The following is a 16,790-nucleotide window of genomic DNA, read 5'->3' on the forward strand; positions in this document are numbered from 1 at the left end:
AGTCAGGAACAGCTCCCTAAAACACCTGATGGTGCTGACTGAGCCTTAAAGGATATCAGGGACGCCTGGGAGTTCAACAGGAAGAGAGGATAGGAAACAGAGAGTGAGCCCAGGTTCCCCCAGGTTCCAGGAAGAGTAGAATGTGCTCAGGCACAGAGGAATGTAAGAGTTTACTGTGCTGAGGGAAGAAAGAGAACCCTGGGTCCAGAGGATAGCACACATTATGAGTAAAGCAGGTGAGACAGAACTGGAAAGAGTATGTGGATGGAAATCCCAATGAACTTTTCATGCCTTGTGCTATATAAGTTGGGTCTTGGGGAAGCTGAATTATCACATGGTATCTCTTGTATGGCAAACTCAAAATACAAATACATCAAAGAGCAAAATAAAGGAAAGATGGTAGGAAACAAGGAGAGAGACTTCAGAGAGATGTAGAAGACGGCCAAGGGAAAAAGGAGCAAGAGGAGATGGGGGGAGGGTATCAAACATGATCAAAAGACAATATATATACCTACCAATTTCCAGAAGGGAACATAATTACTACATATCACAAACATATACCAATTTAAAAAAGAAAAGAAAATGAGGGGGGATATTTCCTCCGTGGGAATTTTTTTTCCCAAAGTTTGGGTTTTATCCCAGCATACAAAAATGAGGAACCAGTGAGTGGTCTACCAAAGTTACCTACTGGAATTTGCCCTTAATCTCAGAGTGACACATTTTAAAATAAACACACAAGAGTCTTTGGAACAAAAGCTTCAGTGTATTTTATTTATTCAAAATTTTTAATCCAGTCATCTGTAAAAAGAGGAGTGTTCTGGAGTAAAGAATAAGGAGAGAGCACTGAATGGCAGCTGGAAAGCAATTTGCACACTGGGGTCTCAGTCAGGTTTCCAGCGGCAGACTCAGATGGAGGTGCACAGGGAAGTGGACTGACTGACAAGGATGCCCGTGAACCAAGCCCAGAAGGAAGCATGCAGGACCCAGCAGAGGGAGGGGCTAGTGATGCTGCAGCGTGGCAGAGGCCTCAGCCCACAGCACAAGGAGCTCTCTGAAGCAGACAGCCATGGGGAGCTTCCCAGAGCGGGATGAATGGGCAGGACCAGTCACTGAATATGGGCCACCCTTGGTAAGGTGTGCGACTTCAGGCAAGGGTCACTCTTTGGAGAAGACAGTCCTAGTATAGGACAGAGGCTAGGGGCTTCAGCTATGATGTTGCTCTACAGACCCAACCATTAACATCAAATATGTTTAATAAGCTCAAGAAAAGAAAAGAAAATCAGGTGTCTATTAAACGCACATGAGTCTGAGGACAGAATGATGAAGAAGTTCTGCAATGTGCTGAGTTCTGCAATGTGATCATGTGAAGGAAAGCGAATCGGAAGTTAATTGCTTGGATGGCCTTTTCTTTTTTGGAAATGGTTTTATGTGTCACTTGATGACAGGAGAATTGCATCATTAGGCAATTTTGTCCTTGTGAACATTAGAGAGTGGACTTTGCAAAGAGAGCTATGATGTCACTAGGTGATATAATTTCGTAGGATCACTCTCCTACCTTTGGACCATGGTTGACTTGAATATCTTTATATGGTGCATGACTGTAAGTTATCCTGGGCATGGTGACAAGCCATCCAGTCCTATTCCTTCTTTATCTCTGACCTATAAGAAGGAAATCCAGACAACAGAGAGAGAGGAAAAGGCAGTTTTGGGTTTTTGTGCTACTTGATAGAAAGCAAGTAAATCAGCCTTAGCAATGCAGGAAGGAAAGCCCTAGAAATGAGGATATTTGCAAGAAAGCAGGAGAAGGCTTTTCCCATCCATGCTGCAAGCCATGGGCAGCTGAGTGCATGGAAATCCTCATCAGAGAGGATGGCAGTGTCTTCCTGTAGCAAAAAGGAATCCTGGGCTCACCTCATTAGGGTCTGATCAATTTCATTAAGAGAGATTTTTTAAAATTATGTTACATATGGCAGTTGGGTGAGTGGGTAAGCATCTTGTGCTGTCATTGCTAAGGAGTGATTTATTAATAGAGAAAAAATATTGATGCAGGGATGACAGTTGATGAGCTGTGGGTAGAGCACTGATGTTGCTGCTCCCACTGTTTGCGTAAGAAGCTGTGTGAGTGCCAGAGGAGGAGCAAGGAAGGCAGGGCAGGTACAGAAGCCAGCACAAGGGAGACGGCTCTAAACCTCTGTGCTTATCCTTCCCTTGCCCCCTCCCTGAGTTTAAGCCCGTGACTTCCTTCCACCTACAAAATGTAAGTTTCTCCACTGCTGAAGCTGTGTGTGTGTGTGTGTGTGTGTGTGTGTGTGTGTGTGTGCACGTCACATGGGAGCCCCTAGCTGAACCTGTGTGCTGATAGACAGTCGTTTGTGGTTTAAACAGAAAGCCATTCTGCAGCAAGATAGGATCAGAGTAGAGAACTCGACGGAGGAGACTGTGGCCCAGGGAACCCACTAGAAAGAGATATCAGAATTGGATTCGTCTCCTGGTTCATGTGACTTGGATGTCAGTATTCCGCCTCACTTGTGATTATCAGCTTTGCTCCTCCCCAGCTGTGCCTGAAGGACGGGCACACTGTGCATGGATGCAGTCCCAGAGCTGGCACAGGTTTCCACAATGTGCACACTTTTGACCAACTGGCTACAAATTTGGAAGATCCCACTACTCTCTCAAGTTGGATTCTACACGAGAACACTCACAGGACTCAGGACAGCGCTGTACTTACCATAATTTGATCAGGAAGAATACAGATTTGAACCAGCCAGATGGAGGAATGCACAGGACAAGGTGTGGAAGATCTCAATTAGGAAGTTTCCATGCCTTCAGGACACATTTCCTCCCCATGCCTCAATGTGCAGCACCAACAAGGATGCTTCTCTGAGCTCTGGCTCTAGAATTTTATTAGTGTTTATTATGTAGGCATGATGGATTAACTGACTGAATCATTTGCCACATAATCGCATTTGCTCTCCAACTTCCTTTATCCCTCAAGGTCAGACTGACTGTCATGTAGCTCCGAGCTCCAGCCCTCTAATGACAGACTTGGTCTTTCCAGCCTGAAAATCTGAAACATGGTTGGCCAGCTCTTGGCTCCCCAGCCCTCTCTCATGTGCAGTGAGCACAGAGTTGTTCATAAAATAGCACAGAGACTTCAAATATCATGGGATAGCTTGGCTGGACTAGTAATCTTCCTACAAATAACAATGATCCAATCTGGATATAATTTATTTAATTTTATTTATTTATTTATCTAGCTATTTATTTATTAATTTGCACCAAGAAGCGAACTCAGGACCTTGCAATTGCCAGGCAGGCATTTATGCCACTGAGCCATATCCCTGGCCCTGGATAGAATTGAAAAGCAACCTCTAAGATACTGGAGAGCAACCACACCCAGCAAAAACTAGAAGGACATCTACTTGTGAAAGATAAACTATAATGACTAAGATTTGCAGGTCTGGATTTTCCCTGAGGGCACATTCCAGTTGACAGGGCCAGGTGCAGCAGCCTTGCTAACTTGAGGTGTCCGAGCTAACCTGGGGTTGGCAGAGCGACAAAAATTAGGAGGAAACGACAGAGAAATTGAGCCCCAATTTTTTTTAAAGTTCATTTTTTAAAATTCCAAATTTATAAAAACACTAAAATATGCAAACTACTTAGAACTAAAATTTATATGCTGAAAACTATGAACATTGTTAAGAGCAATTAAAGATCTAAATGAACAGTGATATACCATGTTCAAGGATCTGAAGATTCAGCACTGTTAAGACACAAGCTCTCCTCCATAAAACTATAGACTTAACACAAACCCTGCTATATATTTTTGAAATAGAAAGTGAACAGCTGATTCTAAAACTTACATGGCATGCAAAGACCTAAAATATCCCAATAAGCTTGGGGAAAATGCTAGAAGATTTACCCTATTTGACTTTAAGATTCATCCTAACGCTATAGCAATGCAGACAGTACTGTGAGCTCAATGGAACAGACATGATAATTTAGAAATAGACCTAAACACAGGTGGCCAGTCGAATTTTTACAAAGACAGAAAAACAATTTACTTGGCAAAGGAAAGTCAACAGCCAATGCTGAACAACTGTAGATCTAGATGAAAAGAACTCATTTGATTCCTACCTCACACCATATACAAGTTATTTATGCAAGATGGATCAGAGACCTAGAAGTAAAATTGAGAAGCTTATAAAAGAAGAAAAATAGTTTCATGACATGTGGACAGATGATGATTTATTAGGATGCAGAAAACACTAGCTATAAAAGAAAAGCTTGATAAAGTAAGCTCTATCAAAAGACTAGAATAAATGATAAACCTACCATAGACCTGAAGGAAGTATTCATAAAACATGTAGGAAATAGTCTTTTCTGTAATGTATGAAGATCTTCTAAAACTCAATGATAAAGTACAACAGAAAAAAAAAATGTGCAAAAGATTTGAATAAACATTTGCTTCACCAAAGAAAGAATATGTACGGCCAAAAAGGTACACGAAAACATTTTAATACAGCATCATTAGCAAGGTGCAAATTAAAAGTAAATTGAGATATTACTATACATAGCTACTAAAATGGCTAATATTCAAAAAGAATGACAACACCAAATATTAATGGAGATCGATGTAATGGGAGTGTCGTGTCACTGCAGACGTATAAAAGAGAACAGTCTTGGCAGTTTCTTATGAAGCCAACCTTTAAAACCTTTCTCATAAAGTTATATCTTTGGCCCAGTAATCCTCTTCAGTATTTATTGCAAAATAATATAGACACAAAATAATTTATTTCACAATAGTAAAAAATTAGAAGTAGTCCCAATTCCCAGTAGGGGACATAGTGCTTTGTTTACAGAGCATCACCCATGAATAGAAAGAAACCATTTTCTGACGTATGCAGCAGTATGGATGAATTTCAGACATTCTGCTGGGTGAAAAAAACTGAACACGAACATGTCCATATTCTAAAGGACTGCATTTCTATGACATTCTAGAATCGACAAAACTGACACTGGGAGGGGGAGGTGGTTGCCTGGGGTAGGTCTGAGAGTGGCCAGGAAGGTTGCCAGGGGAGGGATACAAGAGAACTTTCTGGGCATCTGGAAAGTGCCGTTTCTTAACTGATGTGTGGGTTACACGGGTGTATTCATGTGTCAAAACCATACCGTTAAAGCTTGTGCATTTTAACGTGTATACATTTTACCTTAAAAAGAAGAACTGGAAAAAATTAATCGTTGAGTCATGCCTAGAGAGTAGGCGGTGGCATAAAGGAAGGCAGAAAGGCAGGATGTCGGTTGCTGCTGAAGCTGGGCTGAGTGTAGAGGGGGCTATTCTATTTATTTTGCATATGTTTGAGTTTTTCAGTAGTAAGTAGCACAGCAGCCCTCTCTCTGAGGACATTAGACGTTAGTCTAGGAGCTTTCAGTTGGGGAGGGGGAAGGCCCTAGCTTTAAACATCATAGGTGGAGGCTGCAGGTAGGGTTCAGAAGGGAAGGAGCTCTGGGTAAATGACCAAGGGAGCAGAGTAGTGGAGAAGGGCAGTGGCAGCAGGAATGGGTGGAGGTACTGACAGAATTGTCTACTTCACACCTCTGAGCTCATCTCCTTGTCCATGTCCTCTCCATCTGAGTACCAGAGATCACAGCTCTCTTCCCCATCCCCAGCCTTGATTCTGCCTCCCACACTGATTTGCTACAACTGCTAACATGTACATTGTCTGCCTCAGATTTCCTCTGTCTCACAGAGCAGGAGTCAACTTCTCTGTGGACATTTTCTTTCCTAGCAGGACAGGGCTTTTTCAGACCATCTTCTAGCTTCATGTCTATGTGGTGCCCAAGAGGGCTGGCAGGAGGCAGCTAGACCAAGACACCTGGATGTCCAGGCAGATGGATGATTAAGCATTCCACAAGCCAGTATTCCTGGACTATTAGTCTGACATTTTCCTAGTGGAGATACAGAGAAGCAGATTTTCCTTAAAGAAAAATGGCGTATTTCCCTCTTTGTGTTCTGATTAAAGAATTAATTCACTTACTAAATTAGATAACTTCTTGGGAGGCATATAAATATAGGATAAAATCTAAAGGATGAACTGGTCCTCCTCCTGCAGTCAGATAGCAGCCAGCCTCTTCTGCATCATTCAGCCTTCCCAATGTCCAACAGAGCAAGGTCAGTGCCTGTGAGTTTTAAAATGTCCATGCGGGAAGGATCTGCTCTCAGGAGAGGGCTTGGTTCACCCATTAGCTGTAGAATCACACAAGGAACCCGAGTTAAAATGGCCCCAAAGTGATTTCAGAGTGAGGCAGGGCTTTCCCGATGTGGTACCAGGCAGCTGCCTGATTGGCCTTCCCATCAATCCAGCTTGGCTCTGGGCCAGGAAGCTGTGGCGTCAGGCTGTGGGCAGGTGGCCCGCTTAACCTCTGGATGATAAGACAGCAAGATAAGAAAGGTTCCTTTCTTGCCAGCTCTGTTTCCTGTCCCGATGCCTCCTGTGGGACTGTACCGCTGACTCCATTTCTGTGAGCCTTGTCCTTCTGTCTGGTCTTGCCCTACCACCCCACCCCTGAATCAGCCTGGCCAAGTGGAAATCCTGAGGCCAGTAGTCAGAATTCAGAATCTCAGCTTAATTCCATGAACCGTATGACCTGCATCTATTTCTCCATCACTGTATGGGGCTGGTGACACCTGTTTGCTTCCCTGTGTTGTGAAACTTCAGTGGAGTCAGGTGTACAGAGCACCTAGCAGTGCCTGGTTCAGTGTTCGTAATGCTGGCTCGGCCAGAAACCATGCAGAAGGTGCTTTTTACACGGCAGGTGCCCAGTGAGTGTTAATGTTTTGTAACAGGATCTGTGCTCTCTGCCTCTGCTTTCCTCCTCACTTCCGCTCTCCTCTCAGAGTTCCCCTACCTCTCTTTCACACTGCTGACTTGTTCACTCACCAGATAGAAGCCCCAGTGCACCACATCTTGCACTGAATGGCAGAGAAGCCAACAAAACCTTAAAACAGAATCCCACCTTAAAGAAGCTCGTGCTGTATGTGCGTGTGCACGTGTGCACACATGCAGGAACACACGAGGATTCTGGAAGCAACGTGGGACACCCCTGAGTCATGGTCTTTTCTTCTCTGTAGGAGATCATCACCTCCATCCTGCTGAGTGGGCGGATTGGGCCCAACGTCCAGCTGGCTGAGTGCTATGGGCTGAGGCTGAAGCACATGAAGTCAGATGAGATCCACTGGCTGCACCCGCAGATGACAGTGGGTGAGGTGCAGGACAAGTACGAGTGTCTACATGTGGAAGCTGAGTGGAGGTAGGAACGGGGTGATGGATGTGGGGTGCAGAGGTCCTCCTTAGAGTGCTCCCCAGCCTCAGAATCTTCTGGCAAACCTGAGAGGCATTCCACAGCTAGTCCTCCTGCAGGGACTGATGCATGTATTTTCAAAGCCTAACATGGGCTCGTAGTGCAGCCTCCTCCCCAGGCAGAAGCCTAGGAGCAACGCTGGGCAGGATGCTGCTGGCTCTGTGAGGAAGGGGAGAGAAGGGTGGGTGGAGATACCAGGCCAAGGACTGGCCTGTGAACCTCAGGAAGGCAGTTGCTATGAGGAAGAAGAGTTGGCAATTCACGGCTGGCTCTATGCCTCCCTGGCCATCTCTTGGTCATGGTCTTCCACCCAATCACAGAGGAGGGAAAAAAGAACGAGTGTTGAAGGGGCAGCCAAGAGCTTCTGAACAGCCCTTACATGTGTGTGGGGGGTGGTGCTTCTGCCCCTGGGGAGGTCTCTTTGCTCCCTGAGATTCCTGCTTCCTTGTGTCACCCAGAGTCTGTCCTGTCACAGGTATGACCTCCAAATCCGCTACTTGCCAGAAGACTTCATGGAGACACTGAAAGAAGACAGGACTACACTGCTTTATTTTTACCAACAGGTAAAAGGTGTTTCCTTAAATGCCAAATACCATCCATCCTCTCCTAGGGAAGTGGAAACACAAAACCCAGGTTTTGAAGACTTTCTAGAAACCATTCTTTGGGTCATGGTCAGCAGCCCCAACCTGTTTCTCTCTGAGCTGCTTAAATGCAAGCTAACTCATTCCTGATGCTCCCAGCACTTCTTGGGCTTCCATGTTGGCCAGGAAACCTGGTTAGTGAAGCAGAAGCAATAGATTAATGCACAGGCTCTGAGGTTCTATACGTCTGGTTTCTGGTCCAGCACTGTCATTTATGAACGTGGTATTTCAGGAACTCCATTTACCTGCATGAAGCTGTCTCTTCTTCTATAAAATGGGATAATAGTACTATCTACTCATAAAACTGTTGTGAGGACGAAGTGATGTTATTGGCACCGTGTTGTTAAAGCAGATCTAGGAAGGAAAAAAATGCCAGATTGGTAGCACTTGCCAATTCCCATGGTGTAAATTCTTTCACCATGGCCGATTTCAAGCTACCGACATGATGCCCACCAACTCACATTTCTGAAAATGTGATACCTGCCTCTCCCAGCTGTTCCCAGCTGCTCTTTCCCACCCCTGGATAAAATCAGTACATGGCACTGCACTTGCACGGAGCAGAGTGAGCTAACACTGCGTTCTCTGTCTGCTCTCAGCTGCTCCCACGTCCCCTCCTGGTTTGCTAGACACCAAGCCAGATGTTTGCTGGACCACGGGTGACATCTATTCCTGCTCATCACCAGAGCTTTGGATAAATTGCTGACTCCTCCCTAAATCTCAGTTTCCTTTTCTCCAAAATGGGAATGGGAAGAGGACTCTGGACCCCCTGACTCATGAAGCGGGAGAGAATGTGTATGAAATTCCCCCAGACTCCACAGTCTCGGCATGCAGAGGCAGGAGCACCATTTCCCAGGGCTCCAGGCAGCAGTGAGACAGAGCCCAGCTCTGCTTCCCACCCCTGCTCCATGCTTGTTCATGGTGGGGTCAGCGTGAGATATAGCTGGGGCAGGAGTGTGCTCAGGGAATAGGGATGCAGGTGCGAGTCTGACCCAGACCTCTCTCCCGCCAGCTCCGGAATGACTACATGCAGCGCTACGCCAGCAAGGTCAGCGAGGGCATGGCCCTGCAGCTGGGCTGTCTGGAGCTCAGGTAGGTGGCCCACAGGCCTGTCCTGGGAGAGCACTGTGCTACAGTCTTAGCTAGCCCAGACTGTTCCTGAGCTGCTTGTCGTCTGATCACCAGGGATGAAAGGAGAGGACAGCCAGCTCCACTGTGCCCAGTTCCCTCTCCCCTTGTCCTGCCCCTGCCCTTGTCTCCAGGCTGTCTGTGTCTTCTGTCAGCCCACTGCCTCTGTTGCTGCTCAAACGCTTTGGCTGGGTCCCGGGTCTATCGGAACGTGGGGACTCCAACTCCATTGCCCACTGCTGCATGCCAGCTTCAGTAGGCACTCAGGGCACATGCAGGAATTAGCACATCATCCAGCGATGCCTTCACGCTCAGTGCTGGAAGGGACAGATGTATACGCCATTAACCAGGATATGAGGCAGAGTGGATAGGGGCCAGTCTTCCACATAGGAGCTACTGATTCTGCCAGGGAGCACGAAGAAGAGGAGATTTGAGGGGCTTCTGGAAGGCATGGAGGGGCAGAGTTTGCCTTCCACACTCAAGGATCAATGGAAGGAAAAGTGTAACCTAGAGAGTTTCAAGGGATGCATTTGGAAGGGTAAGATGGGCTGACCATAGAAGGCACCACCGTCACAATGGCAGCCTAATGACATCATCCTGTAAATGACAGACACCACTAGATTGACAGTCTTAGAGATATGGCCCTGTTCTTGGCTATCAAGGAGCCGCTGACCTTTGGAATGATGAAGGAGAGAATGATGTAGCTACACCTGTGCTCCAGCCTTGCCTTGACCAAGGCAATGCCACTCAGGTCCACCATTACCTGCCTTTCCACCTGCTTCTGCCGCTGGTAGGTAGGTACTCTTATCTGATTTAGAGCAGTGGTTGCAACATTTGGTACAAAACCCTTATCTCCTGAGAGCTTAATACACTGGAGACTCCCTACCCCCACCCTCAAGACTCTGGTCCCATAGTTCTGAGGGGAACCTTCGAAGATGTACCTTGACTGACCTCTGGATGACTTGGATGTGGTCTCCCTCCTATGAGCTTCTGGGAGGACTTGCAGGACCATTCCCAGAGTTACTTGTGGTTTGCCGGGTGTGCAGGACCAGGGGAGTTCTGACCTTAACTATGACCTTCAAGTTAGTAGAGACTAGAGTTCTGCTATTCTTCCACAGGGCTGGGGTTCCAGAGACACAGGCAGAGACAGAGATAGAGACAGAGAGACAGACTGGTGGGTGCCCAGGGGAGTGGATGGGAAGGTGAGGGTCCCACATTGATCTCAACATCTGAGATTATTGGTGTCTGTGACAAAATGTGTCACAGTCTTGAGGGTTGCTTATTGCCTTGTACTTGGACAGCCTCTATCTCAAGCAAGGGAACACTAGGGTCCATGATGCAGCTTGTCAGAAATCAGCCCACTTCACTGCCATTGTAGTGGCTTCAGAGCTCAGTGCCAGTATCCAGGGGTAGCCTGTGAAATATAATTTATCATGCATGCCCTCGTCTACCTCCCAAGACTACTGCAGGCCTATCACCTGCACCACATCCTACAGCCTTCCCCTCTGAAATTAGATGATTCTAAGAAACTTCTCTTTACCTCTGTGTTTGTGAATTTGGTACTGAGGACAGTGGCCTCATACTTTGAGACTTCAGTTAGTCACCTGTCAAGCACAGGTGAGATAGCAGCACAGAAAAGACCCATTAGTATTCTATTTCGCATGCTTACACCCTTGAATCATCACCAGACTGTTACTGGTCATGGCATAAGTGCCAGGCACTGTGCTACCAGGCTGCAAGGCCGGTGAGGCTCCCCTCCATGCCATCTGGTCAGGAGTGTGCTGTCTAATCAACCCGAGACTGCTCCTGGTCCCAGACTGCTGAGAATGACACACCACTTAAAATCTCCTGACCCCAAGGAAGAGGCAGATGGGTGTTCTTGTGCTGGTAGGGAGAGGGCATGTATTTTGTGATACACACTTTTTGACCTAGTAGAAAATTTTCAGGCTTAATAATTTTCAAATGAAAAAGGTAGACTACAAAGCTATCCACAATGGCGCAAGGATGGGCTATTTTTAATGTAGGTTACAACTATTTCTATACATTTTTTTTTTTTGAAATCAGGCCATCAGGCAGAAGCTTCCTGGACTCTAGTTCTTTCCTAAAAATCATGGACAATAGTTGCTTGTCCTGTTAGCACTCCCGTTGCATAACCTGCCTACAGACACATGACATCACTGAGAAAAGATAATGCGTTCTTTCCTGGCTTAAAAAAAGACATACGCTATGTGCGCAAGACCTGAGAGTCACAGCAGGAATCACCAGTGGGCTTGATTCCTGCCCAAGAGGAGGGTCTCCAATGGGCCTTCTGTTTACTGTGTTTCTCTGGGCAAGTTTCAGTCTCCCTGAGCCTGCCCTTGGCCTGTGAAATGGAAATGGCTATAATAGCAACACTGCAGGGCTGTGAAGGGGCAGAATTGGGCTACTGTATTTAAAGTACATAGAACAATGACAGGGGTGAAAGGCTCCTGTTACTTCTTTATTTAGCTCATATTGCTCTTTGCCCTTACTTACTGACATTATTTTTATGTTTTCCCTTTATCATTACTGTTTGCAATACATAAAAAGTATATTCATCATAGAGAGTCAATGTATGTACTTAATACATCGTAATTTTTTTTACTCGGCTCCCCCTCCCCCCATCTCCAGATCCTGTTTCCATTTGCAAAAGGTCTAGCTCCCTGTTTCCTATTGTCTATATTTCAGTGGAATTGTTGTTTAAAGAAGTTTTAGATTCACAGAAGAATTGAGCAGAAGTAAGGAGATTGCTTCTGTCTCTCCTGCCCCCCATTGTCAACATAACCACTATGATTGATGAAACTACGTATGTGCATTGGTTTCCATTCAGATTCACCATAGGACAACTACATGTATCCACATTATAGCCTTAGGCGGAGTAGTTTCACTGCCTTAAAAATCTCCTTGTGGGCTGGGGATGTAGCTCAGTGGTAGAGCACTTGCTGTAATGCATGGGGCCCTGGATTTAATCCAGAGCCCTGCAAATCATCATCATCATCATCATCATCATCATCATCATCATCATTGTCATGATGTCTGCATTCATCTCTCCCTTCTCCCCAGCCCTGCCCACTACTGGTTCTTTTTTTTTTTTTTTTTTTTTTTTTTTTTTTTTTTTTTTTGGTTTTGTTTTTTTCCTGTACCAGGAATCAAACTCAGGACCTTGTACTTGCCAGGCAGGCGCTGTGCCGCTGAGCTAAATCCACAGCCCCACCACTGGTTCTTTTACTGCCACCATAGTTTTCCATTTTCCAGAATGTCTTACAGTCACGATGCTGTCTAATTAATTTTTACTGATTTATTCAGCATGTTTATAAATTCTAGATATATTAATTTCTCAACATAGTCCACTATGTATAAGAAAATTTTAAATTCACAGCAGACGTGCTAGAAGTTAGTGCTTATCTTAAGTTTTAGGAATAAATGACTTGTCCCCCTTGACCCGCGACAGCCGGGAGTCGTTACCCATCCCCACCAGCGTCTCAGAATGCGCTGACCTGAACAGTCACAGTGAATGTGAACTGAAGCCGTGTTAAGGAGTAACTGATAACAGATAATGATTACAGTATCGGAGGAAGAACACTCAACCTTGCTTTTCTTGGGAAAACATTTGGGCTTGTGGATAACTGACAAATATTGGTAGTAAGTATCTATTTCTATCACTGTTTAGAAGGAAAACACAACCAACTGGATTTTTGCATGTAAGCGTCTTTTGTTTTCTGCTGTCCGGACCTGGGAGCTCAGGCAGAGGCTGTGCCTTCCCCGGGACTGGCGGCTCAGCATTGCGGGTTTGAACTTGCGGGAGCACTGAACACCAGGGGGCGCTCCGAGCGGGGCAGCCTCGCCCGGGGGTGGCGCCGCGCGGTGCGGCTAACTGGGCTGCAGGTTCGCAGCCGTGACGTGGGTCTCAGCACAGGACGACTCTTTTACTGCGGATCTCAGAGTCCGTTCGTTTGTTTGTTCATTCACCCAACAGCAGGCCGATGGCAGGAGTGACCCTAAGCAGAGCTCGGCCCCGCTGGGAACGCATCCTCTCGGTCTGAAATACTTTTCTCAGTCTCCTCTAGCAAACTCTTCTTTTTTTTCACCTTTTATTTTTGATCAATGCGTAGTAATTGTACTTATTTATAGACGTTTATAATTCCTTGATGGTACGAACATTAAAAACCTCTCCTAGCTTTTTGAACCATATATGGTATTGTTACCTCTTCCCCCCTCCCCTGTGGAGCACCACCAAACCTTATTCCTATTCTTGATCTGTAACGTTGCAGCTGGGGTGGGAGGTGTGGAGCGGTTGGTGAACAGCTCCCCTCTTCCCTCTCCCACCGCTGACCGCCCCCCCGTAGGTCTTCTGCTTGGTCATGCTTAGGTCATGCTTAGGTAGGTCCCAGAACAATCCCCTTTCCTGATTTGTGCTTTTGAGTTGCAACAAAAGGGGAAAAAACACTGAATTTGGCTTCTTATTTTTGTTAAATGAACATTAAGAATATTAGTTTTAATTGGTTTTTCAACATTTTCATTTTAAGGAGTAAATCCCTCTCTTATGGCTAATGTTTTCATTCAATAAATTATTCATGAAATGAGGTCTTCTGTCTACACCTTGGCAGCCAGGATAGCCAGACCCCAAACATACACTACAGGAGACACCCACAGTTCTACTATGGCCTTGCCGTGTTCTTTATTTCATTTCCCCAGCTCTATGTAATCTCTAGCTCTATATAATTTAACATGTTTTAAGACCTTATCTTCCTCTTGTTCTTGGAAGAAGAAAGGATAGAAATATTTTTCAGTAGTGTAAAATAGAGTTCGGTAGTATTCACTAAGCTATCGTAAAATGTGACTACTCCTTAATCCTCATTCAAATGTACTCACTGATGATTGTATAAGAAAAATTCATGTAAGAGATGTTTCATCTCCTGCTTCCCCTCCATTCCAGCCTATGGTATGAGGGACAGACCCTGCTCGCCCTAGATGGAAAAGGGCCTGTGCTGCTCTTACCACGTCTCGATTCTTTTTAGTCTTTTTGGTATTTTACATCACCTTTCAAGGATTGGTGCACTAATGTGCGTGTGTGTCTGAGAGAGAGAAAGAGAAAGACAGAGAGAGAAAGAGAGAGATTTGGGGGGTGGCAGATAAGGGCAGAAGGATAGAAGAAGGTCATAATACAGATAATTTTCTTTCAAATGTATGACATCTAACAAAAGAATTAAACTCAGTCTCCAAAGCTCCAGGAGACCAGTAAGCAGAAGGAACAGGAAAGGAGGACATTCATCCAAGTGGATCAGGGCACCTAGGCAGGAAGGAAGCCTCAGTTTACACTGCCTTGAATTGTTTTCAGGTAAAATATATAATACTGGTCCAATGTGGAATATGGGGACCATGTAGGAAGGGTGTTGTGGTTTGTGTCTGGGTGTCCCCCCAAAGCCTCATGCAGTCATGAGGCAGGCTTCTAGAGTTTATGATTGATTCCTGGTCCAATGTTGGGATTACAATTGTGAGAACTACACTTGCCCTGGGGCAGATAGTTTGCATACAATATAAGGGAGAGAAAGAGGCTGCTTGCTAGCACTCCTCCCTTTTGCTTTTGTTGCTTTTGCGGTTTTCCACCACCATGAACTGCTGCCCTCTGCCATGTGCCACTCTGCCTTAGAGCCAGCTGAGTATGGACTAAGACCTCCACAAACCATGAGCTAGATAAACCCATCTTTCCTTAATTTTGGGTGTCAGGTATGTTGTCTCAGCAATGAAAGAAAAATAACTAAGACAAAGGAGCAGGGGAACCTCTAAAAACCCCAGAATTCAATTAGCCAGGAGTAGCCTCCATTAACACAATAGCTCCATTCTGACTTTTCCCAATGGATTTTCTTTCTAAGTTGAAATCCTTATCTGTTGAGAGATAACTACTCATGTTGCTTAACAATATACTAAAAGACATCATTCATTTATGGTCCTAACATTCCATGTTTTATGATTTAATTTGGGGATGTCTTTCTTGATTTCATGCTGTAGATGTTCTTCTTGACCCCATCATTTGGAAATATTTCTCTAGTTTCTTTTCAGTTTGGAAATGGCTTTATTGTTTGTATTTACCCTTTCATTAATTGAGAATAAGTGTTCTAGATGTATAGAGTGTGAGGTGAGGCTCTACCCTTCCCATTTCCTAAACCCAGTGAACTGTCTAAATTCATTGCTTTTGAATCATAAGCTTTTTTCTCTCTTTGTTTGTAGCATAAAACTATTCCCAGATGTCTGTAGAACACCTGGGTTAAAGGAACACTGGGTTATTCCAGTGTAGGATCACGAGTAGGTCAGTGTCTCTGACAGTCAATGAAATCACTAGGAACAGCGGCCCTGACAGGAAAAACAGGAGAGCATGTGTGCAGACATTGGCTCTTTGGTGTCGGGTTAAGCCACACTTGCAAAAATAAATAATACAGTCATATGTCCTTTAACAATGGAGATACAGTCTACAAAATGTGCCACTGGGGGATTTCATTGTTGTGTGAACATCGTAGAGTGTGTTTACACAAACTAAGACAGTTATGAAGACACCAGAGGAGGTATAATCTTATGGGATCACTATTATGTCTGTGGTCCATTGTTGATCAAAATGCCATTACGTGTCATCTGATAGTTCATAAAAATCTTCCTCAACACTTACATTTTCAGAAAAAGTGGAAGTTAAAGAGTATGTATAAAAAAAGTATTAGTAGGTGTGATTTCTGGTGATAGCATTATGGACTCCTTTGTCTTTTTCTGTTCTGTAAATTTTAAAGTCCTTATATGTACATCTAGGGGTTATTTACATGAACACACAAACACATGTATGATATTTCAGAGACAGAAAATAAATGAAAAAGAAATCAAGAAGGAAAGCGTGGCTGGGAGGAGGAGCTCATGCCTGAGTCCTGCGCTTTCTGAGACCGCAGACAGAGCCGCCATCTTCGTTCTCAGCCTGCGCCTGCGTAGTCAGGGTGGAGTTTCTTTTTCCTCACGGTTTTCTAACCGCCCAGTTTTGACTCTTCCAGCTTTGTCGCTCCCACATCTGGCAGGGGAAGGAAGCTTCTACACTAACCCAGGGGCATTGAGCGCTCTGTGCAGCGGCCTCCGTCTCCAGCCATCCGGCCACACTCCATGCCTTCTCTTTCTCTCTCCAGGCGATTCTTCAAGGACATGCCCCACAACGCACTGGACAAAAAGTCCAACTTTGAGCTCCTGGAGTAAGTCTTAGACTGGCCCCACGCCTGTCCTTTTTCCTTTCCTCTGACTCCCTGATTTTCCTGTACCCCTCCCGACTCATTCCCGGAGCAGAGCTGGCAGCCTCCCTGTCCCTGGTCCCCAAGCCCTCTCACTCATTCATGATTGGCCAGAAGGCCTGGCTGAGGGAAAGATAAGTCAGACGTGTTTGTTTCCCTTCTTTCAGAAAGGAAGTGGGGCTGGACCTGTTTTTCCCAAAGCAGATGCAGGAGAACCTAAAGGTGAGGAAACCAAAGAGTGAGGGTTCCAGAAAGTCCCTTCATGCAGGTCCCTGGGACTAGAGCTAAAAGGATCTAGCTGGGGATCCTCAGAGAAGCCTGTGTATCCCTGCTGCTCTGTGCCGCCTGGACACAGAACAGCGAAGTATAGCCCACAGACATCTTCTGT

At 45.3% G+C, this 16,790-nt stretch overlaps 1 protein-coding gene across 6 annotated transcripts in view; it reads left to right on the forward strand.

Annotated features, from left to right (window-relative positions):
- Positions 1–16,790, forward strand: part of Ptk2b (protein tyrosine kinase 2 beta) — a 114,745-nt gene that overhangs the window by 74,061 nt on the left and 23,894 nt on the right. For all 6 annotated transcript variants that reach the window (XM_005373741.2, XM_005373738.2, XM_005373740.2 and 3 more), the window contains exons 3-7: positions 7,133–7,311; positions 7,838–7,925; positions 9,013–9,092; positions 16,304–16,366; positions 16,570–16,624. In XM_005373741.2, the coding sequence (XP_005373798.1) occupies positions 7,133–7,311; positions 7,838–7,925; positions 9,013–9,092; positions 16,304–16,366; positions 16,570–16,624 (465 nt within the window). The remainder of the gene's footprint in view (positions 1–7,132; positions 7,312–7,837; positions 7,926–9,012; positions 9,093–16,303; positions 16,367–16,569; positions 16,625–16,790) is intronic.

Source organism: Chinchilla lanigera, unplaced genomic scaffold (genome assembly GCF_000276665.1).
Source record: "Chinchilla lanigera isolate Chin_1 unplaced genomic scaffold, ChiLan1.0 scaffold00002, whole genome shotgun sequence".
In the NCBI taxonomy this organism is placed as follows: domain Eukaryota; kingdom Metazoa; phylum Chordata; class Mammalia; order Rodentia; family Chinchillidae; genus Chinchilla; species Chinchilla lanigera.